The following is a 21,979-nucleotide window of genomic DNA, read 5'->3' on the forward strand; positions in this document are numbered from 1 at the left end:
AGCATATGACTTTACCATCAAGAAGGACCATGCCGATTAGATGTAATATGATAGCATAGATACAAAAATCATTGTCATTTACTGTGTCAACATTTGACGGGGGCAGGCGATGGGCTGACCATCTCTTTGGCTTGCCAAACACGCAGTGGGAGCAGTGTGTTGGAATGCCCTTTAGCATCTGGCTTTCAATTCTCTTCAGGCCTCTGGTATGAATATTGGTCACAAAAGCAGTGAGAACGTGATTGGTTGTGTGCACCATGGTCAGACTGCTCCGATCTAGTTATAGAATAGCCCTTCCAGAAAAGCAAAGCTCACCCTCATTTATTCACCAGAAACATGCAAGTTTTATGGCTGGAGGTCCTGAGGTTCATGTGACTGTAACAGAGATTCCAAATCAGGTATCCTGTGTGGTTTTTGGCCCTTTCCACCTGACTGACTTCAAAGAAAAATGTATTATGTTGTGTTTAGAAGGAGAAAAAAAGCAACACTGAACCCCCTCATCACCTGCTGCTTTGATGGACAGAAGTCTGCAAGGGAGGAAATGGAGCCTGAGTGAGCTTATCTACCTTGCCCAAGGTCACCCACATCGGTCTGGTTCTCAAGACAATGCCCTTGATCATGACCCACCCGACCAGTGTGAGGACCACCCTTTTCAACCGACAAAGTCCCAGGGAAATGTTCTAACTTTCTTCTGCTAGGCAGGCAGTGATGGCCTTCAAACATTTCTTCTACTATCTTCACACTCTTGTCATCTCCTCGTAAGGAAACTGCGACAGTGCAGGGTTTTACATAGTATCAAACACGTGGGAGCGAGATCAATGTCCTCCAATGTTTCATGGATTTCGGATATGATCAAGTTCTGCCCACAGCTATGGTCTACCCAGGTTATTTTTTGAACCAGCTAAATCTAAGAGGAGGAGGTTGGGGCAGGGAAAGAGAAGAAAAAGAAGGTAGAATTATTCTTCTTAAAAATCACTAACACTTTTGGGCTTTATAGTTTATAATCCAATATGATCCGCACCAGTGCCTAAAGTATATGGGGCGTGCAAATGTCTGTTCATCCCACTTAACAGATTAAGGATTCAGTTTCTATGCCACCTACTAGATACACAAGGCCCCAAGACCAGATTCCTGCCCTGAAAGAATGGTTAGTCAGCTACGAAGAATACAGATTTATTCTTTTACACTGTGAGTGTCGATTATTATAGAAATTTACATGAAAAACAATGCAACACAAAACTCTGTGCTCATCCCTAGCCTCCCCAACTCTTGAAATTGTCAGAGGCCTCTCTTGGAGTTCCTAACACTGGTCTGAGAAATGAGGTCAAAAGCAAATTATGCAAACTTAGCTTGAAATGTACACAATAGAACCATGCATATCTTGCATCCCTTGCATCTTGCATCAAGGGATGCACGCATCCCTTGAAACCATCTAGAAATTGGCACAATGGACTTGAAAAATGTGAGTAACTGAACTACAAAGTAAATGGCTAACCTTTTTGTTTGTGACCAAAGCCTACTGGTTGGGTAATTCATAATTAAAAAGTGGAACTCATTAGAAATCAGTTGGAAAAATTATAATTAGAATGAGGTATTTCTTGACCTGTTTTTGCCTAACTCAGTTTCTCTAGATTAAAACAAAAACAGCCATACTGACTAAGAGAACAGCAGAAATAATTGATGAAACAGGGCTCCTAAAACAAACACATCATATCAAGGGTGATGGTGTCAGCCATATTTTGAATGGAATGAGATCTTAGACCTTGGGTGTCAGTTAGGACTGTGTCCCTGCTCTTGGAAAGCCACTGGTAACCTGGTGACAGCTTATGGTGTCACAGAGAAAAACCGCAGGACCCAGGCCAACTACCTGAACACAGGGTGGTCTGAGTTTTTACAAAAGTACCTTCACAGACTCCCTTGCTGCTCCTTCTCCAGCCATAGCAGCAGGCCAGTATGGTTCCATAGCGACAGACACCAGGCTGGAGTGATGATGCCAACAACTCGTGATCCCTTGGACTGTGGATAAAGAGCCACATGTTAGTACTGAGAAAACAGGAAGCACCACAGAGACTCTGCCCTGCTACTCTATGGACAGGAGACATGACAGTTACCTGGTCAATTTCCACAAACCTGCTGGAAGTGCTAGATCGGATTTTGAAAACCTGAATTTCAGATTGCCAGCCTCTGCTATCATCCCTTGCCAGCCTTCACCAATGATTGTGCTAAGTCACTTCAATGATTGTGCTAAGTCTGACTCTTTGCGGCCCCATGGACTGTAGCCCACTAGGCTCCTCTGTCCATGGGATTCTCCAGGCAAGAATACTGGAGGGGATTGCCATGCCCTTCTCCAGGTCCCCAATATTTAGCATCAGCCATTTCTTTCTTCCCCAGGGTTAAAAGAATTGGATTACATGGGACTTCCTTGGGGGTTCAGTGGATTCTTATCCACCTGCCAATGCAGGCCACACAGGTTCAATCCCTGGTCTGAGAGGGTTCTACATGCTGCGGGGCAATGAATCCCATGCGCCACAGCTAGTGAGCCCATGCTCTGCAACAAGAGAAGCCAGCGCAATGAGAAGCCTGTGCACCGCCCCTGGAGAGTAGCCCCCACTCTCTGCAACTAGGGAAAAGCCCGCGCAGCAACAAAGACCCAGCGCAGCCATTAAATAAAGAAATAAATAGAACTGGGTTACATATAATCTATGAAACTAGGACACATGAAAGTGGCCCAAATCGTCTGCTTCTGAGCCCTGGAGAGGGCCCGTTTTCAGATCTGCCCTGTACAGACACACTGGCTCCCCAGGTCTGTGTCCAGCTCCGTGCCGTGTGCTCACGTGACTCCCTGGCCCCCGTGGCTTTGTCCCAGACAAGAGCGCTGTCCCCTGCCCCACTGGCCACCTGGGGGCCACCGAACAAACTGGAATCTCGATACACTAGAGACGGTCAAAGCTGGAAAGATGCTACAGAGAGCCTTCATGCAAGCCGTCTCCTGTTCCAGATGAGGCAACTCCAGCCCGAAGGAGCAGTCACAACCCCAGCAGAGCCCTGTCAGCGGGTCCAGCCCAGAGCACCCTCCTCACTCCTGGAAACACAATTCACTCAACTCTTTATCTGTAGAGCAGAGGCTGGCAGATGTTTTCCATAAAGGGGCAGATGGTAAATAGTTTAGGCTCTGTGGGCCACGGGGTCTTTGTCCAAGTGCAAAAGCAGCTGCAAGCAACAGTAGATAGATGGGCATGGCTGTATTCAGTAAATATTTATGGACACTGAAACATTTGAATTTCATAAGCTTTCCACATGTCATGCAATAATATTCTTTTTTTGGTTTAGTTTTAACCATTTATAAAATAAAAGCCATTCTTAGCTCAAGAGCCACATAGAAACAGAGGGCCACCTAGCCTTGGCCTGAGGGCTGCAGTTTGCTGACGTTGACCTAGAGGCCGGAAAGAGTGGGCCCCGACCCCAAGCGCCAAGGCGGTAGCTCACTGCGCACTCAATGACTGGACAGGGTTACCACCAGATTCTGGAGGAAAAGACTTCAGCTATATATTTGGTGGATGGCTAGGGTTGTTTCCTCTTGCATATTAAATACACGGTAAAATGCATGTATATTGAACACCCGGGCACTTTAACAGACCAGGAATGTACATTTGACCATGCTCTTTCTGCTGCAACTGTCACCACCATCCAATTCTAGGACATACCTAACAGCACTTAATTCCCAATTCTCCCCTCCCTTCATCCCCTGGCAGCCACAAATTTACATTCTGTCTCTAGATTTGCCTATTCTGGACATTTCACATAAGTGTAATCATATATTATATGGTCTTTTTGTGTCTGAGTTTTTTCATTTAGCATGTTTTCAAGGTTCATTCATCTTGTGGCACATAAGAGTAGTTTGTTCTTTTTTACTGATGAATAATGTTCTATTATATGAATAGACCACATTTATCTGGTTGTCAGTTGATGGACATTTAGGATGTCACTACTCTTTGGCTATTAAGAATAATGTTACTATGAACACTGTGTATTAGCTTTTGCATGAACATATGTTTTTGTTTTTCTTGGGTATATACCTAGGAGTGAAATTGCTGGATCATAGGCATTCTATGTTTAAGTTTTTTAAGAACTGACACACTGTTTTCCTTCCTTTTCTCCTTTGCCTTTTGCTTCTCTTCTTTTCTCAGCTATTTGTAAGTCCTCCTCAGTCAATCATTTTACCTTTGCATTTCAGGAAATGAATGGAAGCCTGGCTGCAGTCCATGCAGTAACAAAGAGTTGGACATGACTAAGCGACTGAACAAGAACAAAACACTGTTTTCCAAGATAGCTGTATCGTTTTACACCTCCACCAACAGTGTATGAGGACTCCAACTTGTCCACGTTCTCAACAGCACTTGTTATTGTGCATTTTTAAAATTACAGCTATTCTAGTGGTTGAGAAGTAGTACTGTGCTTTGATTTGTATTTCCCAGATGGCTAATGATGTTGAACATTTTTTATGTGTTTATTGGCTCTTTGTGTATCTTCTTCGGAGAAAGGTTTATTCAGGTCCTTTCCCCATTTTCCAATTGGGTTATTTGTCTTCTTATCCTTAAGAATGAAACACAAAGATCAAAACTAATTGGTAAAAACAGCTGTCCCCATGCCTTGATGAATAAGGTAATGCAATTTTACCTCACCCTGAGAAAAAAAAAAATCTTCCATCTAGATCCTCAAAGAGTCAGTTTATTTTTACCATGTTTGTATTAAACTTTGACTAAGTGCCCACATCTGTTTTTTCTTCCTTTAACAACATGGAGCTGAGTTTGGGGAGCAGAGTGGAGGGAGAAACTGACTCTGCCCAGAAAAGAAGATGTCACATTTCAGGTGGATTTAAAAAGAACATATGACAAAGAAGAAACCTATAGAGAGGGATATTCTGCCTATGGGAATTTAACTACATATTTTTATAAGGAACGTGTAGTTCATTTAGTGAGATTTCAATCTATCAACAAATCATGGAGCTGACCTGTAAACTTCTTTTTTAAAATATTTTTATTTTGTATTGGAGTATAGCTGATTTACAATGTTGTATAGTTTCAGGTCTACAGCAAAGTGATTCAGTTAACATATACATATATTGAGTCTTTTAAAATTCTTTTACCATTTAGGTTATTACAGAACACTGAGTAGAATTCCCTGTGCTATAGAGTAGGTCCTTGCTTGTTATCTATTTTAAATATAGCAGTGTGCACAGGTCAACCCCAAACTCCTAAATTATCCCTCTCTCCTACCTTTCCCCTTTTCCCACTTTTCCCCTTCTTGACCTCAGATTTGCAAGCAATAAGTGCCCCAGCTCCAACAGGAAGGGCCTTACCTATTCCCTGATGCCAAAAAACCCAGCTTCATCCTCAAAAGGAGCCATCAAGAACATGAGGGGTGAGTGGCCTGTAAGTTGGAGCAGAGAAAGTGGTGTGTGTGTGTGGACCAGGGGAGCGAGAAGGGAAACAGACAGAACAGTGGGAGGGAGAAGGAGCAGGAGATAAACGAGGGCCAGAAAGGAAGGGCCTGTGTCCACATGAAACATTTGGCCCATCCTAAAGGCGCCAGAGAGTTATACAGAGATTTCAGACAGTTGGAAACAGCAAGGATTTTGCAAGACACAAAGCAGCTTCCATAGAAGTGAGGTGAACTCAACAGGCGCCAACAAGATTATTGAAACATTACACCAAAAGCAAAGGCAAGAAAAGCAAAAGCAAACAGGTAGGAACTACGTCAAACTAAAAGGCTCTGCACAGCAAAGGAACCCAACAGAATGAAAAGGCAACCTACCAAATGGAAGAAAATATTTGCAAATCATGTATCTGATAAAGGGCTAATACCCAAATATAAAATATAATGTAAATATTTATCATATAAAAGGAACTCAAACAACTCATTTCCAAAGAAAAAAAAAACCACTCTGATTTTAAAATGGGTAGAAAATGTGAAGAGACATTTTTTCAAAGGAAGACACTCAGATGGCCATGTGAAAAGATGCTCAACATCAACTAGTCATCAGGAAAATGCAAATCAAAACCATAATGAGGCATCACCTTACACCTGCCAAAATGGCTATCATCAAAAGATAACAAATAACTAGAGTTGGTGAGGATGTGAAGAAAAGGAACCATTCTACACTGTTGTTGGGAATAAATATTGGTACAGCCACTCTGGAAAACAGCATGGAGGGTCCTCAAAAATTTTAAAACAAAACAAAACAACCATACAATCTAGCAGTTACATTTCTGGGTATTTATCCAAAGAAAATCTATATGCTCCCCTATGTTCACTGCAGCATTATTTATAATAGCGAATATATGGAAACAACCTAAGTGTCTATCAATGAGTGAATGGATGAAAAAAGAAGTGGTATGTGTATACAATGGAATATTATTCAGTCATGAAAAAGAATGAAATCTTGCCATTTTCAACAACACGGATGGACCTTGAGGGCATTATGCTACGTGAAAGACAGATTCTGTATGACCTCCACTTAAATGTGGAATCTAAAAAACAGATCAGAAAACCACCCCAAGCTCAAAGATACAGAGAAGAGATCTGTGATTGCTGGCAGGAGCCACAAAACAGGTAAAGGGGATCAAAAGGTACAGACTCCCAGTTATACAATAAATGAGTCCTGGGGATGTAATATACAGCATGGCCACTATAGTTAACTGTGCGTGCTCATGCTCAATTGCTAAGTCATGTCTGACCCTTTGTGACCCCACAGACTGTAGACCGCCAGGCTCCTCTGTCCATGGGATTCCCAGGCAAGAATACTGGAGTGGGTTGCCATGCCCTCCTCCAGGAGATCTTCCCCAAGGATCAAACTCGAGTCTCCTGTGGTGGCAGGCAGATCTTTACTACTGAGCCACCAGGGAAGCCCCATCATTAATAATACTGTAATGCATATTTTAAAGTTGCTAAGATAGTAAATCTTAAAAGTTGCATCACAAGAAAAAAATGCTGTAACTATGTATGGTTTAGAGATGATAACTAGGCTTACTGTAGTGATCATTTTGCAGTGTATACAAGTATCGAATCACTGTGTTGTACATCTGAAATGAACATAATGTTTTATAACAATTATACCTAAAAAAAGATTATTGAAACTGTGAGATGTGAAATTACAAAGAACCAAAGTAAAATGTTGAAATATGATTTTTTTTTAAGAAAAGCTTACTTAGAAACTTTGGTGAAAAAGCCCAGGCTTCCCTGTACAGGTGGTCAAACCCATTTCATATGTATTTGTCAAAGTCAATTAGTTTTGATTGTGGAGAATACTGCCTGGGGTTAACTAAGAGGAGAAAGTTACCAGAAAGTGAAATTCATATACTGTTTGTACATTAACAGAACTCTACAGAGAAATCTGCTTTCTCGAGTTTTATTGCTTTCACATGTTTGCCTTTAGGTGAAAAGGTGAAACTGAGAAATCTGAGGTGTATTAATTTCTTCCAAGACATCATTTTTGACATTGTACAAAGTATCACTTGTAAAGTTCTCCAAAATGTTAATGATGAACACTTAAGCCATCAAAAACTTGTTAATGAAGTCAGATTTCTTATCTACTATCAGGGATTCTTTCCCTGGTCACAAATGCATTTTAGTATTACAGCTCTGTTGGAAGACATCAGAAATTCGACATTACATCTAGCCTTCTCACTTGTTTAAAATATGGAAAGAACAACTAAGACTCAACTCATGATTGAGAAATATACAATGGATTCTGGATGTTCAGGCAACCACACAAATCATAAAACATCGCTTCGGTCTCCAGCTGCTCTATGGATGCAGAGACATGTTCTGTGCATATTTCCTACAGGAGAGCAAGCACCTTGAAAGAACTCTGTAGAAAAAGCCATCAGAGAACCATGTGCGTCCATAAATGAGCAACGTGCCTGGTAATTAATGAGTGTGCAGTTCATGTAGTCACCCAGTTTTGAGAAACAACTTCAAAGGGATAGCCACAAATGGGATTTTACTGGTTTAATCATCAAATTCTACATCTGGTCAGGAAAGTGGGAAAACAGTTTAAAAGAGGGAAATCACTAGTGGATAGAATGGCTAATAATTACTTGCTGATTTGTAGATGCAGGAGGAAATTCATTTATTACACCAAGAATCCAGTTCTGCATTCTGTGCTTGCTAATTTTTTTAATTCACATATGGCAGCTATTTAAAATTATGGATAAAAAGAAAATTAATTATTTAAAATGTTTCTGATTAAGCTGAAACAATATTATTGAGGAGAAGAGAGAATCTACCACAAGCAAACACAATATTGATGATAACAGTGGGACACATTTTCTTATAAAATCTTTTTAAAAACTGCTAAAAAAAATTTTTTTAACTTTTTGTTTCTCGATAGTTCTCAAATGACATTGCAAGTAAATGTTAGTAAGGAATTCAGATTACTTTCCCAGCATCGTCTCCTACCTGCCTTTTGCCCTAATTCCAGGGCCAATCACTAACTTTCCCACCACTAATTCGATCACTGTTTTAATATCTAGTTGTGAGTACTCTGGATAAGAAATACAAACTATTAGGTGAAACCATATGAAACTATGATGTTAGAAGTTAAAAATGTCCAAATATCTGTTGTATCATATGTTACAATTTAACGATCACAGAAGAGAAGGCTAAGTGCTCAGTAAATCCATTTCTGTGTCTTCTGGGCACAAAGCTACACTATCCTTCCCAGCCAGCCTGCTGGTTAGGTGGGGACACATGACTGGTTTTGGCCAAGAGAATAGGAGTAGACCATCTTCAAGCCCGTGCACAAAGCCTCCTGTGGGATCCTCGACTCTGTTTCCATCAGCCCAATATAGAGGACACTGTGGCCCTAGCCAAAGATGGCTCCTCAAGATGGATGGAACCTGGTCCCATGTGAAAGCATGTAGCAGACTCTCTCAAATGTGTGTTGGACTTGAAGGCAGGCAAAGAAATGAACTTCTACTTTGTTCAGCCACTGTGATTTTGGGATGGTTTGACACATAGAGTTAGCCCACCTTGATGAAGAGAGTAATATTCTAAGACCATTTCTTTTCCTAAAGTCTAGTACACATGACGGAGAAGGCAATGGCACCCCACTCCAGTACTCTTGCCTGGAAAATCCCACGGATGGAGGAGCCTGGTAGGCTGCGGTCCATGGGGTCGGGAAGAGTCAGACACGACTGAGTGACTTCTTTCACTTTTCACTTTCACACATAGGAGAAGGAAATGGCAACCCACTCCAGTGTTCTTGCCTGGAGAATCCCAGGGACGGGGGAGCCTGGTGGGCTGCCGTCTATGGGATCACACAGAGTTGGACACGACTGAAGTGACTTAGCAGTAAGCAGTACACATGATCTTTTCCTCATGTGTGAATCCACTGAAACAACAAACAAAAACTTAGAAAGCTATCAGTGTGATTTGCATTTAGTTTCATATTTAGTGAAGCATTTTTTTAATGTACAAAACTGGAGCAGTGTGTTCTGGGAGATCAAGAATGCATGGTTAAGGCATAGTCCTGAATTTAAGAGATGTCTGAGTATAATGAGCTCATATGCATTTGGCTGGATTAATCCAACTCCATGGAACTTATAAATCTGGGGTGATCAATAAAAAACAAGTTCCTGATTCTTTCAGGAACTTAGAAAGAGAAAGCTAGAAAGAGAATTCTTAGTCTTGGACTGAAAGAATCCCACCAACATTCTCTGCCACCCTGGGAGGTCTGACCAGGCTAGACAGCTGCTGGCGCATGTGTGGTTGTGTGCTCTGCCTCTGACCTCTCTTCCTAAACAACACTGGACATATAGAAGGCTCAGGGCACCCAGTCCTGAGGCAGGGAAGTGGCACTGTGAACAGTCTCTGTGGGGAGGAGGCCCTGAGCTGTGGCTGTCTGAGCTACATGCTGAATTGCCCAGAGCTCCTTTCATGCATCATACAGCTTGCTGTCTACATTGATCAGATTAATCACAAATCGCCGTCTCCACAGCTGAAGTTAATTTTTAAAACATTCCAGGGATTGTGTAAGTCGTATAGTATTTCTTCATGGGATTCCTTATTTTCTGCACAAATACACTTTGCCAGAATTCTTAGTATGCTTGTTTATGGTAATGTTCCAGGAAACTTTATGATATTCTCCAAGACAAATTGAGACGCTAAAACTTTTTTGCTGATGTTTTTACATTTAAATATTGCCAAACGAAAGAAATGGAAGAGTTTCCTAAATACGGACAACAAGGGCCAGCCAGAAGAGATTTGTTTTTGCTTTCTCCTGTTTTTATCATAACTCCCAGCATGGCAAGTCCATAGTACCCAACTAGTTAAGATAAATTCTGGGCTCCCATCCATCTTTGACATACAGAGTCCAAGTCCAGCAGGCCCAGGGATGCCCCCAAAACATCTCACTTTACTGGATGTGTAGGCAGCTGAGAACCCAATCCAAAATGCTCAAGCTATCAAGTGTATCCCAGTGTGTGTTGATGCATCTTCAAATTTCCCATGCCATGAGTATACAAAACTTTGAACTCTCCACTGCTTCCTCTATTTCTCTCACTTATTCTTAATCCAATGGAGAGTCGCTGGAAGGTTTTAAGGAGAGGGCTGACCTGACCTAATTGATTCTCAAGGAGAAAACTCTAAGACATGGACTAGAGGGGACAAAAGAAGAAGCAAGGGGAAACCCTTGGAGGGGGGGTGGTTCCAGTGAGAGAGGACGGTTATGTGGCTGGGGGGTGGCAGGTAGGAGGGAGAGAAGGAGATGGACTTGACACATGCTCTGGAGTAGGACTTAGCACCTGACTGCGTAAAGTGGGGAGGAAGAGTGAGTTGTCAGGAATGATGCCCAGGTTTTCGACACCAATCAGTCTGGACACTCCTGGAATGGGGGGAATGGATGAGAAGCAGGGAATGAGTTTTGGAGAGCTGACCAAGAGTTCAGTTCTGGATGTCCTAAGCTCAGTGAGACATCCCGAAGGATAGGGCAAGAATTGACAAGGGATTAATCTCCAAAATATATAAACAGCTCATGCAGCTCAATATCAAGAATACAAACACCCCAATCAAAAAATGGGTGGAAGATCTAAGTAGACACTTCTTCAAAGAAGACACTACTCAGATGGTTAAAAAGCACATGAAAAGGTGGTCAATATCACTAATTATGAGAGAAATGTAAATCAAAACTACAATGAGGTATCACCTCACACCAGTCAAAATGGCCATCATCAAAAAATCTACAAACAATAAGAGAGGGTAGGGAGAAAAGCAAACCCTATTACACTGTCAGTGGGAATATAAACTGGTACAGCCACTATGGAGAACAGTATGGAGGTTCCTTAAAAAACTAAAAATAGAGCTACCGTATGATCCAGCAATCCCGCTCCTGGGCATATATCTGGAGAAAATTATAATTCAAAAAGATACATGCATCCCTGTGTTCATTGCAGCACTATTTCCAATAGCCAAGACATAGAAACAACCTAAATGTCCATCAATAGAGGAATGGATAAAGAAGATATGGTACATATATACAATGGAATATTATTCATCTATAAAAAAGAATGAAATAATGCCATCTGCTGCAACATGGGTATATCCAGAGATTGTTATACTGAGTGAAGTAAGTCAGAGAAAGACAAACACCATATGGCATCACTTATACGTGGAGTCTAAAAAAAGTCGGTACAAATAAACTTATCTACAAAATAGCAATAGAGTTACAGATGTAGAAAATAAACTTGTGGCTACCAGGGGGTAAAGAGGGGGTAAGGGATAAACCAGAAGATTGGGATTGACATATACAAACTACTATATAGAAAATAGATAACCAATAAGGGCCTACTATACAACACAGGGAACTATATACTCTGTAATGGCCTATATGGGAAAACAATCTAAAAAAGAGAGGATATATGTATATATGTAACTGATTCACTTTGCTGTACACTTGAAACTAACATTGTACACTTACTTACATTGTAAATCAAGTATTCTCCAATAAAAATTAGAAAAAATTAAAAAAGGGAATGCAGCAGAGAGAGCCTAAGATTTAAGATTCACATTTTTAAGTCATCAACATATAGATGGCATGAAAGAGCAAGGACTGGCAAGATCACCTAGAGATAGTTTAGATACGGAAGATAATAGGGTCAGAGACTTATCTCTGTAGAAATGAAGGCTGGGAAAGGAGGCTGAGGAGTAATCAGTGTGAGAGAAGGAAAATGAGAATGCTTTGTGATGTTTTTAAAATATGCCCACCAATTCTTTGATATTCCTCCTTTTAAAAGTTAAGCCCAATTCGCCTTCCCTTATGAAATAGAGCAGGACTCTATAGTCTTTCCCCAACATGTCTTCCTCTTGCTTTTTGTCTATAGAAAAATTTAATCAGATAAGTGAGAAAATGCAGAAGCAAAGGAGACACAATAATAATAGTTTCAGTTCAGTTCAGTCACTTAATCCTGTCCAACTCTCTGCGACCCCATGAACTGCAGCACACCAAGCTTCCCTGTCCATCACCAACTCCTAGAGCTTTCTCAAACTCATGTCCATCGAGTTGGTGATGCTATCCAACCATAATAATAATAGTTTGGTCATTAAGAAATGTCAAGGACCTTTAGTTCCTCCTCAAGAGCCATAGATAATACTCTGAGCTATATCCTTTGAGTTGTTTCATAGACACTAAAGCCCTCACCATGTGCAAGAATGTGACTATACAGTGACCAGGCTGTAGTCATGACATAAGCTGCCACAGTTCTGAGAACTGGCCTCAAAGAAATGGGAACAAACCAACCTTGGAAGCTGAAGATTAACTGCACTTAAAACAATCAAGATTAACACCGATCAGACCACCACATGATCAATTCCAAGATAGGACTGTCAGAGTTGACTATGTTGTTTCCACTTGTAGCCCCCTCCCTCCATCAATACACCCCTGAAACTCCCCTATGAGAGCTCTTGCCTACTGATTGTCAGTGAGGAGTTGGCCTTTGGACATGAGTTCACCCCGTCCTCTGAAATTAAGCAAACTTCCTTCCCACCAATCTTGCCTCTCAAGTATTGGCTTTTGAGTGGTGAGCAGTTGGACCTAACACTGATGTGGGGCTGTAGTTAGTGACTGGTTTCTGATGAAGAGATTATCATGGGAGTGATGGAGAGTAACTTCTGAGATTAGGACATAGGAGGCATTATAATTTCCTCTTTGTTATCTCTCTTTTGTAACTCTTGATATGTAGGAAGTCAGCTGATACCTCATAAGGACACTCAAGTAGCCTTATGGAGAGGTCCACAAGGCGAGGAGCCCATGGCTGTGTGAGCACGTCATCTTGAAAGAAGATCCTCCAGGTGGAGTCAAGCCTTTCGATAACTGCAGCCTCGGCCAACAACTCAACTATAACCTGGTGAAAAACCCCAGGCCCCTTTCGGGCATACTGCTCCTGAATTCCCCATTTGCTGAAACAGTGAGATAATAAATGTTGTTTTAAACCACTAAACTTTGCAGTATTTTGTTGAATAGCAATAGATAACTGTAATAAATGTGGGGACTAGAGATCGAACAAAGGGAAAACTTGAAGGACAAGGTGATGATCTTTATAAAGGTATTTGCTGCTTTGGGATTTTGATTTTTAATTTGTATTAATCAAATCTGAGATACTATGGACTATTACTATGTACACTAGGGGAAAAAATGTTGCCAGGTAAACTAACTTATTGCTCCTTATCTTAAAAATTATTTTGTGCAATTGTGTGATAATTATGAGCATGAATTGGAAATAATGAGGTTATCATTAAAGAATTCAGCCAGCGATGCCCTGCTTTGCTCTCTACTGCCCTCAGATCAAAGCTCAAATTCCTTACCCAGACATGCAGGGCTCCTTACAGAGCCCATGCTGCCTGTGAGCATGGCAAGCTGAACACGTAGACTCGGCATCCTCTGAGGCCCTCCACCAATGACTGCTGGGAGCACAGATAACCCAGCTCCTGAGCCTCAGCAGGGATCATTCTAAGGCTTGGGCCCTACTGTCTTCTAGAACTCCCCAGCAGAATTAAATCACAATAGTAACTTATTTATATAACATGTCTTTCCCTTCTCTATCCTACTAAAACTAGAACTTTTGGGGACAACCTCCCAAATAAACCATGCACATTTGAATTTTGGTCTCAGAGTCTGCTTCTTAGAGAATGGAAACCTAGAGAGGAAGGTCTTGGGAGAATGGAGCACCAGGAACTTCCCACTTATTCTACACACATCCCTTGATGGTGCTGGGCAAGCATCAAGCTCAACAGGCTCACTGGTGATAACATGTGAGAAAGTACTTTGTAAGAACGTCAGCTTTTATGTATTCAATTTTTCTTGAGAAACAAATTTGAAATATTGGAATGTCACTGTTGTTAGGGCAGAAGACCAAATCCAATGCAGTTCTTGAGGAATTATCTAATTTCAATTTTCTCCATCCCACTGTCTGTCAGAGACCCAATACTTATTTCTTAGGATTGAAGAGACAGTTGACTGAAATCACACTGAAAAAGTGTTGACACATAATAGTGTTTCAACAAAATTAGCTGAATGCCAATCTGATTTATGAAGACTAGATAATATACTTATTCATTTTAATGTTTACATAACCTTAGATTATGTACATAAATTACATAGAAATAGGACTTTAACACCCTTTAAACCAATGAAACGATTGAAACAAGACTGCTCAGAAATGATTTCTGTACTGTAATTGGGCATTTCATGGTCACCATTTCCTAGAAACACTCAGCTCTTGAGTTTTGGGTATATTCCCACAATCCCTGGTTTAAAGAATAAAGAAAGGAATGATATGCCAACCACTCACAAGTCATTAAAATCAAGTTTAAATATAAGATCCAATCCATAAAACCAAGAAAAACAGACTCATAGCTCAGACTTCCTGTGGCAGGCTGAATAATGACCCCCCAAATGATGGTCATGTCATAATCCCTGGAACCTCGAAATGTTACCTTATGGAACAAAAGGGAAATTTCACATGTGCTCTTGTGCATCTTAAGACAGGGAGGTCACCCTGTATTTTCTGGGTGGGCCAGGTATAATCACAGGGGTTCTTTTTAGAGGGAGGAACATGACTAAGAGTTAGAGAAAAGGCAAGGTGACAAAGGAAGAAGAGATGCAGTGATGTGCCTACAAGCCAAGAACTGTTGGAGCCTCTATAAGTCTAAGAGATAAGGAATGGATTCTCCCATGGAGCCTACAGAAGGAACAAATCCTGCCAACAGCTTAGTTCTAGCCCCATAAGACAAATTTTGGACTTCCAACCTCCAGAACTCTAGGAAAATAAATGTATATCCCTGCTCCCACCCCTGCCCTATGCTGCAAGGCTTGTGGGATTTAAGTTCCCTGGCCAGGGATCGAACTGATTTGATTTTAGTTCCCTGTGCCCTAGGCAATAGAAGCACGGAGTCCTAACCACGGAACCACCAGGGAAATCCCAAATTTATGCTATTTTAAGCCACTAAGTTTGTGGAAAATTGTGACAGTGGCACTTCCTTAGCAGGGCTCTGAGAAGAATCAATTCTCAAACAGGGTGTAGTTTGCAGAAAGCAGGCCTCTGTCCATGAATACATGAACTCAGTAATTCCTTTATCTCTCACATTATTGTTACTTGAACTCAATAGAGAAAAAAATGTATATTGCATAAATATAAGAAGGGAGTTGTTCCACACATCAAACTCAAGAGCAGCAAAGTTAATAGCATATTTATCTTATGTGCCCAAGGCAGAAAGGTACCAGTGTCAGGACCTGGAATGCTGGAGATGGAGTTCAGATCAGTAAGTGTTCTAGACTAACACCATGCAATAAAAATATAATTTTAGTAGCCATATTGTTTTAACTGTAAAAGAAACAGGTGGAATTAATTTTAGTAATATATTTTATCTAATGCACTATATCCACAACATTATCATTTCAACATGTATTCAATATAAAATGATTAGTGAGATGCTTTATGTTCTTTATTACAAAGTCTTCAAAATGTATATTTTGCAATCACAGCACATCGCAACTTGGACTGCTTATGTTTCAAGTACTCAACAACTACATGGGGCTAGTGACTCCTGTATTTACTGTATTGGACCAAGCAGGTTGAGAGCATCTAAATAGTCCCAAAGCCCAAATGGCATTAAAACGCATGGGGATCACATAGGGAAATAGTCAGTACTTTATAAGAACTCTGTATGGTGTGTCAGCTACAAAAATACTGAATCACTATGTTGTACACTTGAAAATAATACTGTAAGTCAGTGACACTTAGAATATTAGTTTGAAGTAGCATACAAGATAAAAGTAAAGGGTTTACGCCAAATTCTGACACTGAAGATGAAAAAAATGCATGCTGCTGAGGATTTATTCACTTGATGACTGTTAATTGACAGCTGCTGCTGCTAAGTCGCTTTGGTCGTGTCCGACTCTGTGCGACCCCATAGACGGCAGCCTACCAGGCTCCTCCATCCATGGGATTTTCCAGGCAAGAACACTGGAGTGGGTTGCCATTGTCTTCTCCATTAATTGACTACTAATACACTAATCACCATTTAAGAGGCATATAATCTTCTAGGTCACTGAAATTAAGGTACGGTGTCTCAATTAAAAAATACAACAACGGGTGCTTATCTTAGAAATCCCTATAAAGCAGTCAGTTTTTATTGAAAGTCGTAAAACCTCAGGAAATAACCAGTGGACACGCTCTCGTGCTCCGAGCTCCTTGCCTTTTTCACGTGCCGTCTGTAACCTGGGGGCTGGGGGTGATTACACCTGGTCCCTGGGCAGTTCCTGAAAAACTGAGCATGAGACGTTTCCAAGCATGTTGCACAGATAATGAGCGTACCAGTTCGTGAACCTGAGACCACAGAAAGAAACCACTGCTCACTTCTTTAAAACTGTGAAACTGCAAAATCCTGATGTCAAGCCTCCATTGTAATATTCTTGGGTTTAACCTGGGAGCTTTTCGACTTCTGATTTAATTTGGTGGCCCTCTGAAACTGAGGCTCCTGGACGTCAGTTTGTCCACTGCTAAAACAACTATTAATCTCATCTCCAAATAGCACTTGATGTTTCTTAAGTGGGCTTTCTAGCGATGCCAGAACCTCTAGCATTCCAGGAAATGTGATCATGAGCAAACTGCATCTCCTTACATTTTTATCATGAAAAGGAAATTGAAACTTGTGATCATACATTCTAAGAACTGGGTCTAAAGCTTATTCTATTTGAACTTCAAAATCCCTTAATGTTGTGACTGACACTGATGAAAGATTTTTCCTGTAATTCAAACAAAGATAGATGGCTCACCTTTAAGAAGCCCATTCCAAACCAAGGCTCTCAGCCAGCTCTCCACAGAAACTGTTGACTAAAAATCTAATAGTGCAGAGGTCCTGACTCAGCTGGAAACAACTGTGCAACCCCCCCAGCCCCATATCAGTACTTTGGGCAATGTCTGGACCCAATTCTGATTGTCACAACCTAGGAAAGTTGCTACTGATCTAGTGTGCAGAGGTTACAGATGCTGCTAAGAATCCTACAGTACATAGGACTGCTCTCTAACCACCCTGAACAAACAATTGTCCTGCCCAGCCCAATAGGGCTCAATAGTGCCACAGCAGAGAAAGAAACTAGGGTATGCCTTGGAAAGCAAGAGAAACAGGAATACTTTTTCAGTGAGTGATTCCCAAAAGGCTGTTCTAGGGCTTCCCTGGTGGCTCAAAAAGTAAAAGGTAAAGAACTCGCCTGCCAATGCAGGAGATGCGGGTTCGATTCCTGGGTGAGGAAGATCCCCTGGAGAAGGAAATGGCAACCCACTCTGGTATTCTTGCCAAGAAAAGTCCATGTACAGAGGAGCCTGCAGGGCTACAGTCCATGGGGTCGCAAACAGTCGGACATGACCCAGCGATTAAACAACAGCAACAGTGCAGCACTGGGGAAGAGCAGGGACTCCAGACCAGATGGCCTGGGCTTCAACGCTGGTGTTTTCATTTACTGACTGTGCCTCTTGGGGCAAGCTGCTGGACCTCTCTGTGCCTCTTTTTTCTCTTCTACAACACGAGGATTATAATAACAGTATCTTCCAGGCAGAGCACTTACAGACTTTAAATGGGTTCATAACTCTCACGTGTTTAGGACCCTGCCAGGCCTACACGGTGCACTATAAGTGTGTATTTATTAGGTGGCTTTGCTGATTTCTGGAAAAATAAGTTTCAGGGCTTAGAAAAGTTTGTGAGAAGTAAAGAAACAGCTTCAGACTGAATTGCCAGGCAAGAGAGAGTCAATTTCATCTGACAATCCCAGCCTTTCTTTCCAGTTCATCAACCTTAATCATAAAGGCATTGAGTAGAGGGCCCCCCAGCCCCTCACGGAGGGCTCAGTAAACCCTCACCATGGATCGTCCTCTGGTTCTCTCCCTCCTTCCCCAGCAAAACTAGTCACTGACGATCAGTTGGCCCCCTTCCAATAGAGTGGAAAATACAGGATGGTACAAGCACAGAACACAGCCACCCACAGACAGACACACACGCCGGCCCAACGGTGGATGTCTGCTGCCCACCGAGTCCGAACGGTGGGTCCGCGCACGTCTCCCTCCTCCTAAGGACGCAGCCAGGTGGGGCACAGCTGATGCCAAGGAGGTGCTGCGAAGCCCGCCAGAGGGGCGCGCGGGGGAGTCCATAGGCGCACCCAGCCTGACATCCTCTTTGAATTCCGGCTCAACGCGCACAGATACACATGCCCACGGGTGCCTAGGGGGACCGGGGACAAAGAAAAGGGGCCAACGGTGGGGGGGCGGGGAAGCTCATGGCCCGGGGCCAATCGTCAGCCAGACACTCACCTGGCTGCCTTCCCTACTCCACCTGCCACCCAGGAGAGCAGAAGTGGGAGCGCCATAGCCCAGGGCTGCAGCATCTTCGCGGGGGGCCTTCTTCTTCCGTGCCTCCTGCTGCGCCCCCTCGGGAGGGCGCGGAACCCCGGGCGCCCCGGGGCCACCACCTCCGCTGCGGTCAGCCGCTCCGGGCCTCGGCTCCTCCTGGGGCTCGGTCCTCGCGGGCGGGAAGGGGACGCTGGGCAACTGCGGCTGGGGCGCTCGCGGTCCGGGAGAGGCTAGGGGCGCCCCGGCGAGGCGCACTGCGGCTCCTCTCCGGGTGCGCGAGGGAGGGCGGGGCGGGCCGTGCACAAGTGGCCGGGAACCGCCTCCAGCACCACCCGCCGTCCTTCACTCTCTCAGTAAGACACTTCTGTCTTACTTTCTGCGCTTTCATACTCTGCGAGGTTTTCTTCCCAGACGGCAAATCACGGGCGGCTAGAGCTGGAAGGTCACTAGGTCCTGGGCGACCCCTTCAGCTGACAAGTGATCTCTCCTGCTCATTTGCAACAGCTTTCCTGACATGGGGGCCGCCAGAGGATATTGTAATATAATAACCAGTGCAGAAATCACGGTAGAAACACCAGTGCTACATGAGCTCAGAGAATCCACGTGGGTATTTAGAGGTTTTTGTTTTGACAACTTGTTATAATAGAATGAATGACTGGTCCCTCCTGCACCCCCTCCCTGCATCCACACCCTGTAGCTTCATGGTGGGCAGAGCCTCTGGTCCCACACTTTGGCTTTGGACGTGGCTGTGTGACTTGCTTTGACTAATGGCATAAGGACCAGTTCCACGCCTAGACGTTAAGACCTGGGCCTCTATTACGGTGGTGAGAAGACGATGCCCCAGCCAGCCTCATGACTCAAGGAGAATGAGAATCAGGGGGAACAGAGCTACTTGGTCAACTGCAGACCTGTAGCAAGCCTAGTGTATACCAGCCAACCCGCAGATGCATGAATAAACTCAATCATGGTCAGCAGTGCCAGCCAAGCTACTGAGGCTTATTGGGATTAATTTGTTACACAGCAATAACAAACAGTCTGATACACCTGTAACCTGGTATCAGAAATAAAATGAAAAATATAGAGAAAGAGGAGATTTGTCTTGACTGTAAGCTTGACTCCTGGTTACATAATGGGTATATGCCTTAATTCTAGGCAGTGAAATATGCAAAATGGGGATATGGCAGATGTCTGCTGCAGACCATGGACATCCGTACTGGTGTAAGCAATGCTCCACTGGATCTTCTGTTTTATGCATGAAGACATCTTAATGGACTCAGTATTCTTGGTTAGTAACCACTTAAGCCTTGAACTGTTCATAGCTAATAGTGACAAGCATTATCCTAAACACTTTACACACATCTTACTGAACATTCACAACTGTATAGGTTAGGGGTGAATAGCTCCCTCATGTTTGAAGCATCCAACTGAGAGGCAGAGAGGTGAAATGACTTGCTCCAGTTCACAAAGCTAACAAGTATAGCACCAGGATTGGAAACCAGTGCCAATCTCCCCCTGGGCTGTGCCACTATTATACTGACCCCTTTTTTTCATCTTCTTACTCCTTGGTAACTTCAGATGTCAATGAGTCTCATGAACAAGGTAATAAGATGATCTCTTCAAGGCCATTACTAAAACCCTTTGAAATCTTCATATCATAACTAGTTCTATCAACTGAAAATGTCAAAATTGAATGGAAAGAATATAAAGGCATGAAGGGCATACCTACAAGTATTTTAAAGCAAATGCAAGATTAAATTTGTTTAAGTGTGGGTTTTCCCACAAGCAGATGCTAAGGCAAGGATTTGAGTGGAAGTAGATTGCTCTACCGGAGAAGGAACTGGCAACCCACTCCAGTATTCTTGCCTGGAGAATCCCAGGGATGGAGGAGCCTGGTGGGCTTCCATCTGTGGGGTCGCACAGAGTCGGACACGACTGAAGCGACTTAGCAGCAGCAGCAGCAGCAAATTGCCCTACAGGCGCACAAAACAGTAGTAGGGGAGTGAGGGAGTGAATCGGGAAGGGAGGAAAACAATAGCAGGAATGTATCAAGTTATCATGGGGCCACTGAAGCGTCAGGCTGCCAGCATCACCCAGAGCCAGCCTAGATTGTGCATCGCCACATGATCTCGCTCAACAGGCGAGGGAGCTTTTAGACACCATCTGAATTCAGAGATTGCCTAAAGGGCACTGCCTTCTATCCTAGGACTTCTGCTTGCTGAGCTGGGGGCAGAGAAAGCTGAGGGCAGAGAGCTGAGCCAAAGAAAGCCCTTAGTCCTGCAGATGCCAACTGGTGAAGTCCTATTGAAATGTTAAGGCCGGAGGCATGTGGGCAAGGCACCACAGTGACTGTGACCTAAAATCTAGAAATTGAATTGAACTGAGACTTAAGTTTTCACCCATGCCACTTATCCCCAAACATTCAGACCCAAATCACTCCCTCCTCCACAAACACCATTATTCAAAAAAGTCCTACTAGAACACGACGAGCCTCCCACCGGGGTAGCCCTGAGTTATCAAGGGTCAGAATTACATCTCACGTAGCATTTATCTGTCACTTCCTAGCTTTAGTTTCAGCATTTTGATGCCATTTCTGCTTTGTTTTTTTCAGCGGTGACTTTTGTTTAATTAAAGGAGGTGATGAACATGACAAGGGGAACATGAAAGGGGAAACTTTCAGAGGAAGTCAAACACTCCTCCGCCAATGCACCCATTATTTCCTGGGGAGAGCTATTGACGAGGGCATGGTTAGGAAACATGAGGAACAGAGAAGAAAACCTGGAAATGATGTGCAGCCAGGCGAGAAGATGCTGGTCACAAACTGCCACTTAGAGGCAGGTGTTTGTAATAACCACACCGGCAGGGCTGACTTTGAAGAGAACTGCTCTTTAGACGGCCCTACTGAATTCTACAAAGGAAAAGCAATCTTTGATCAGAATCATAAAATCACCCGCCCTTTTTACAGGGATACTTATTTTTTCCCAATCTATTTCCACTTAGCCCCCTGCATGGAACAGGTGTGATGGGGTATTTTTGTGCTTGCTGAATATATACACATAACACACATATAAAGCTTTCAACCC

General features: G+C 42.9%; 1 protein-coding gene across 2 annotated transcripts in view; it reads right to left on the minus strand.

The window, feature by feature from the left end:
- The window catches only part of EGFL6 (EGF like domain multiple 6), a 54,779-nt gene extending 35,599 nt beyond the window's left edge, over window positions 1–19,180 (minus strand). For both annotated transcript variants that reach the window (XM_043897640.1, XM_043897639.1), the window contains exons 1-2: window positions 18,861–19,180; window positions 1,904–2,016 (exon numbers count right to left, since the gene is read on the minus strand). In XM_043897640.1, the coding sequence (XP_043753575.1) occupies window positions 1,904–2,016; window positions 18,861–18,934 (187 nt within the window). In that variant the 5' untranslated portion in view covers window positions 18,935–19,180. The remainder of the gene's footprint in view (window positions 1–1,903; window positions 2,017–18,860) is intronic.
- Between the last annotated feature and the right edge of the window lie 2,799 nt (window positions 19,181–21,979).

The sequence above is a fragment of the Cervus elaphus genome, chromosome X (assembly GCF_910594005.1).
Source record: "Cervus elaphus chromosome X, mCerEla1.1, whole genome shotgun sequence".
Classification (NCBI taxonomy): domain Eukaryota; kingdom Metazoa; phylum Chordata; class Mammalia; order Artiodactyla; family Cervidae; genus Cervus; species Cervus elaphus.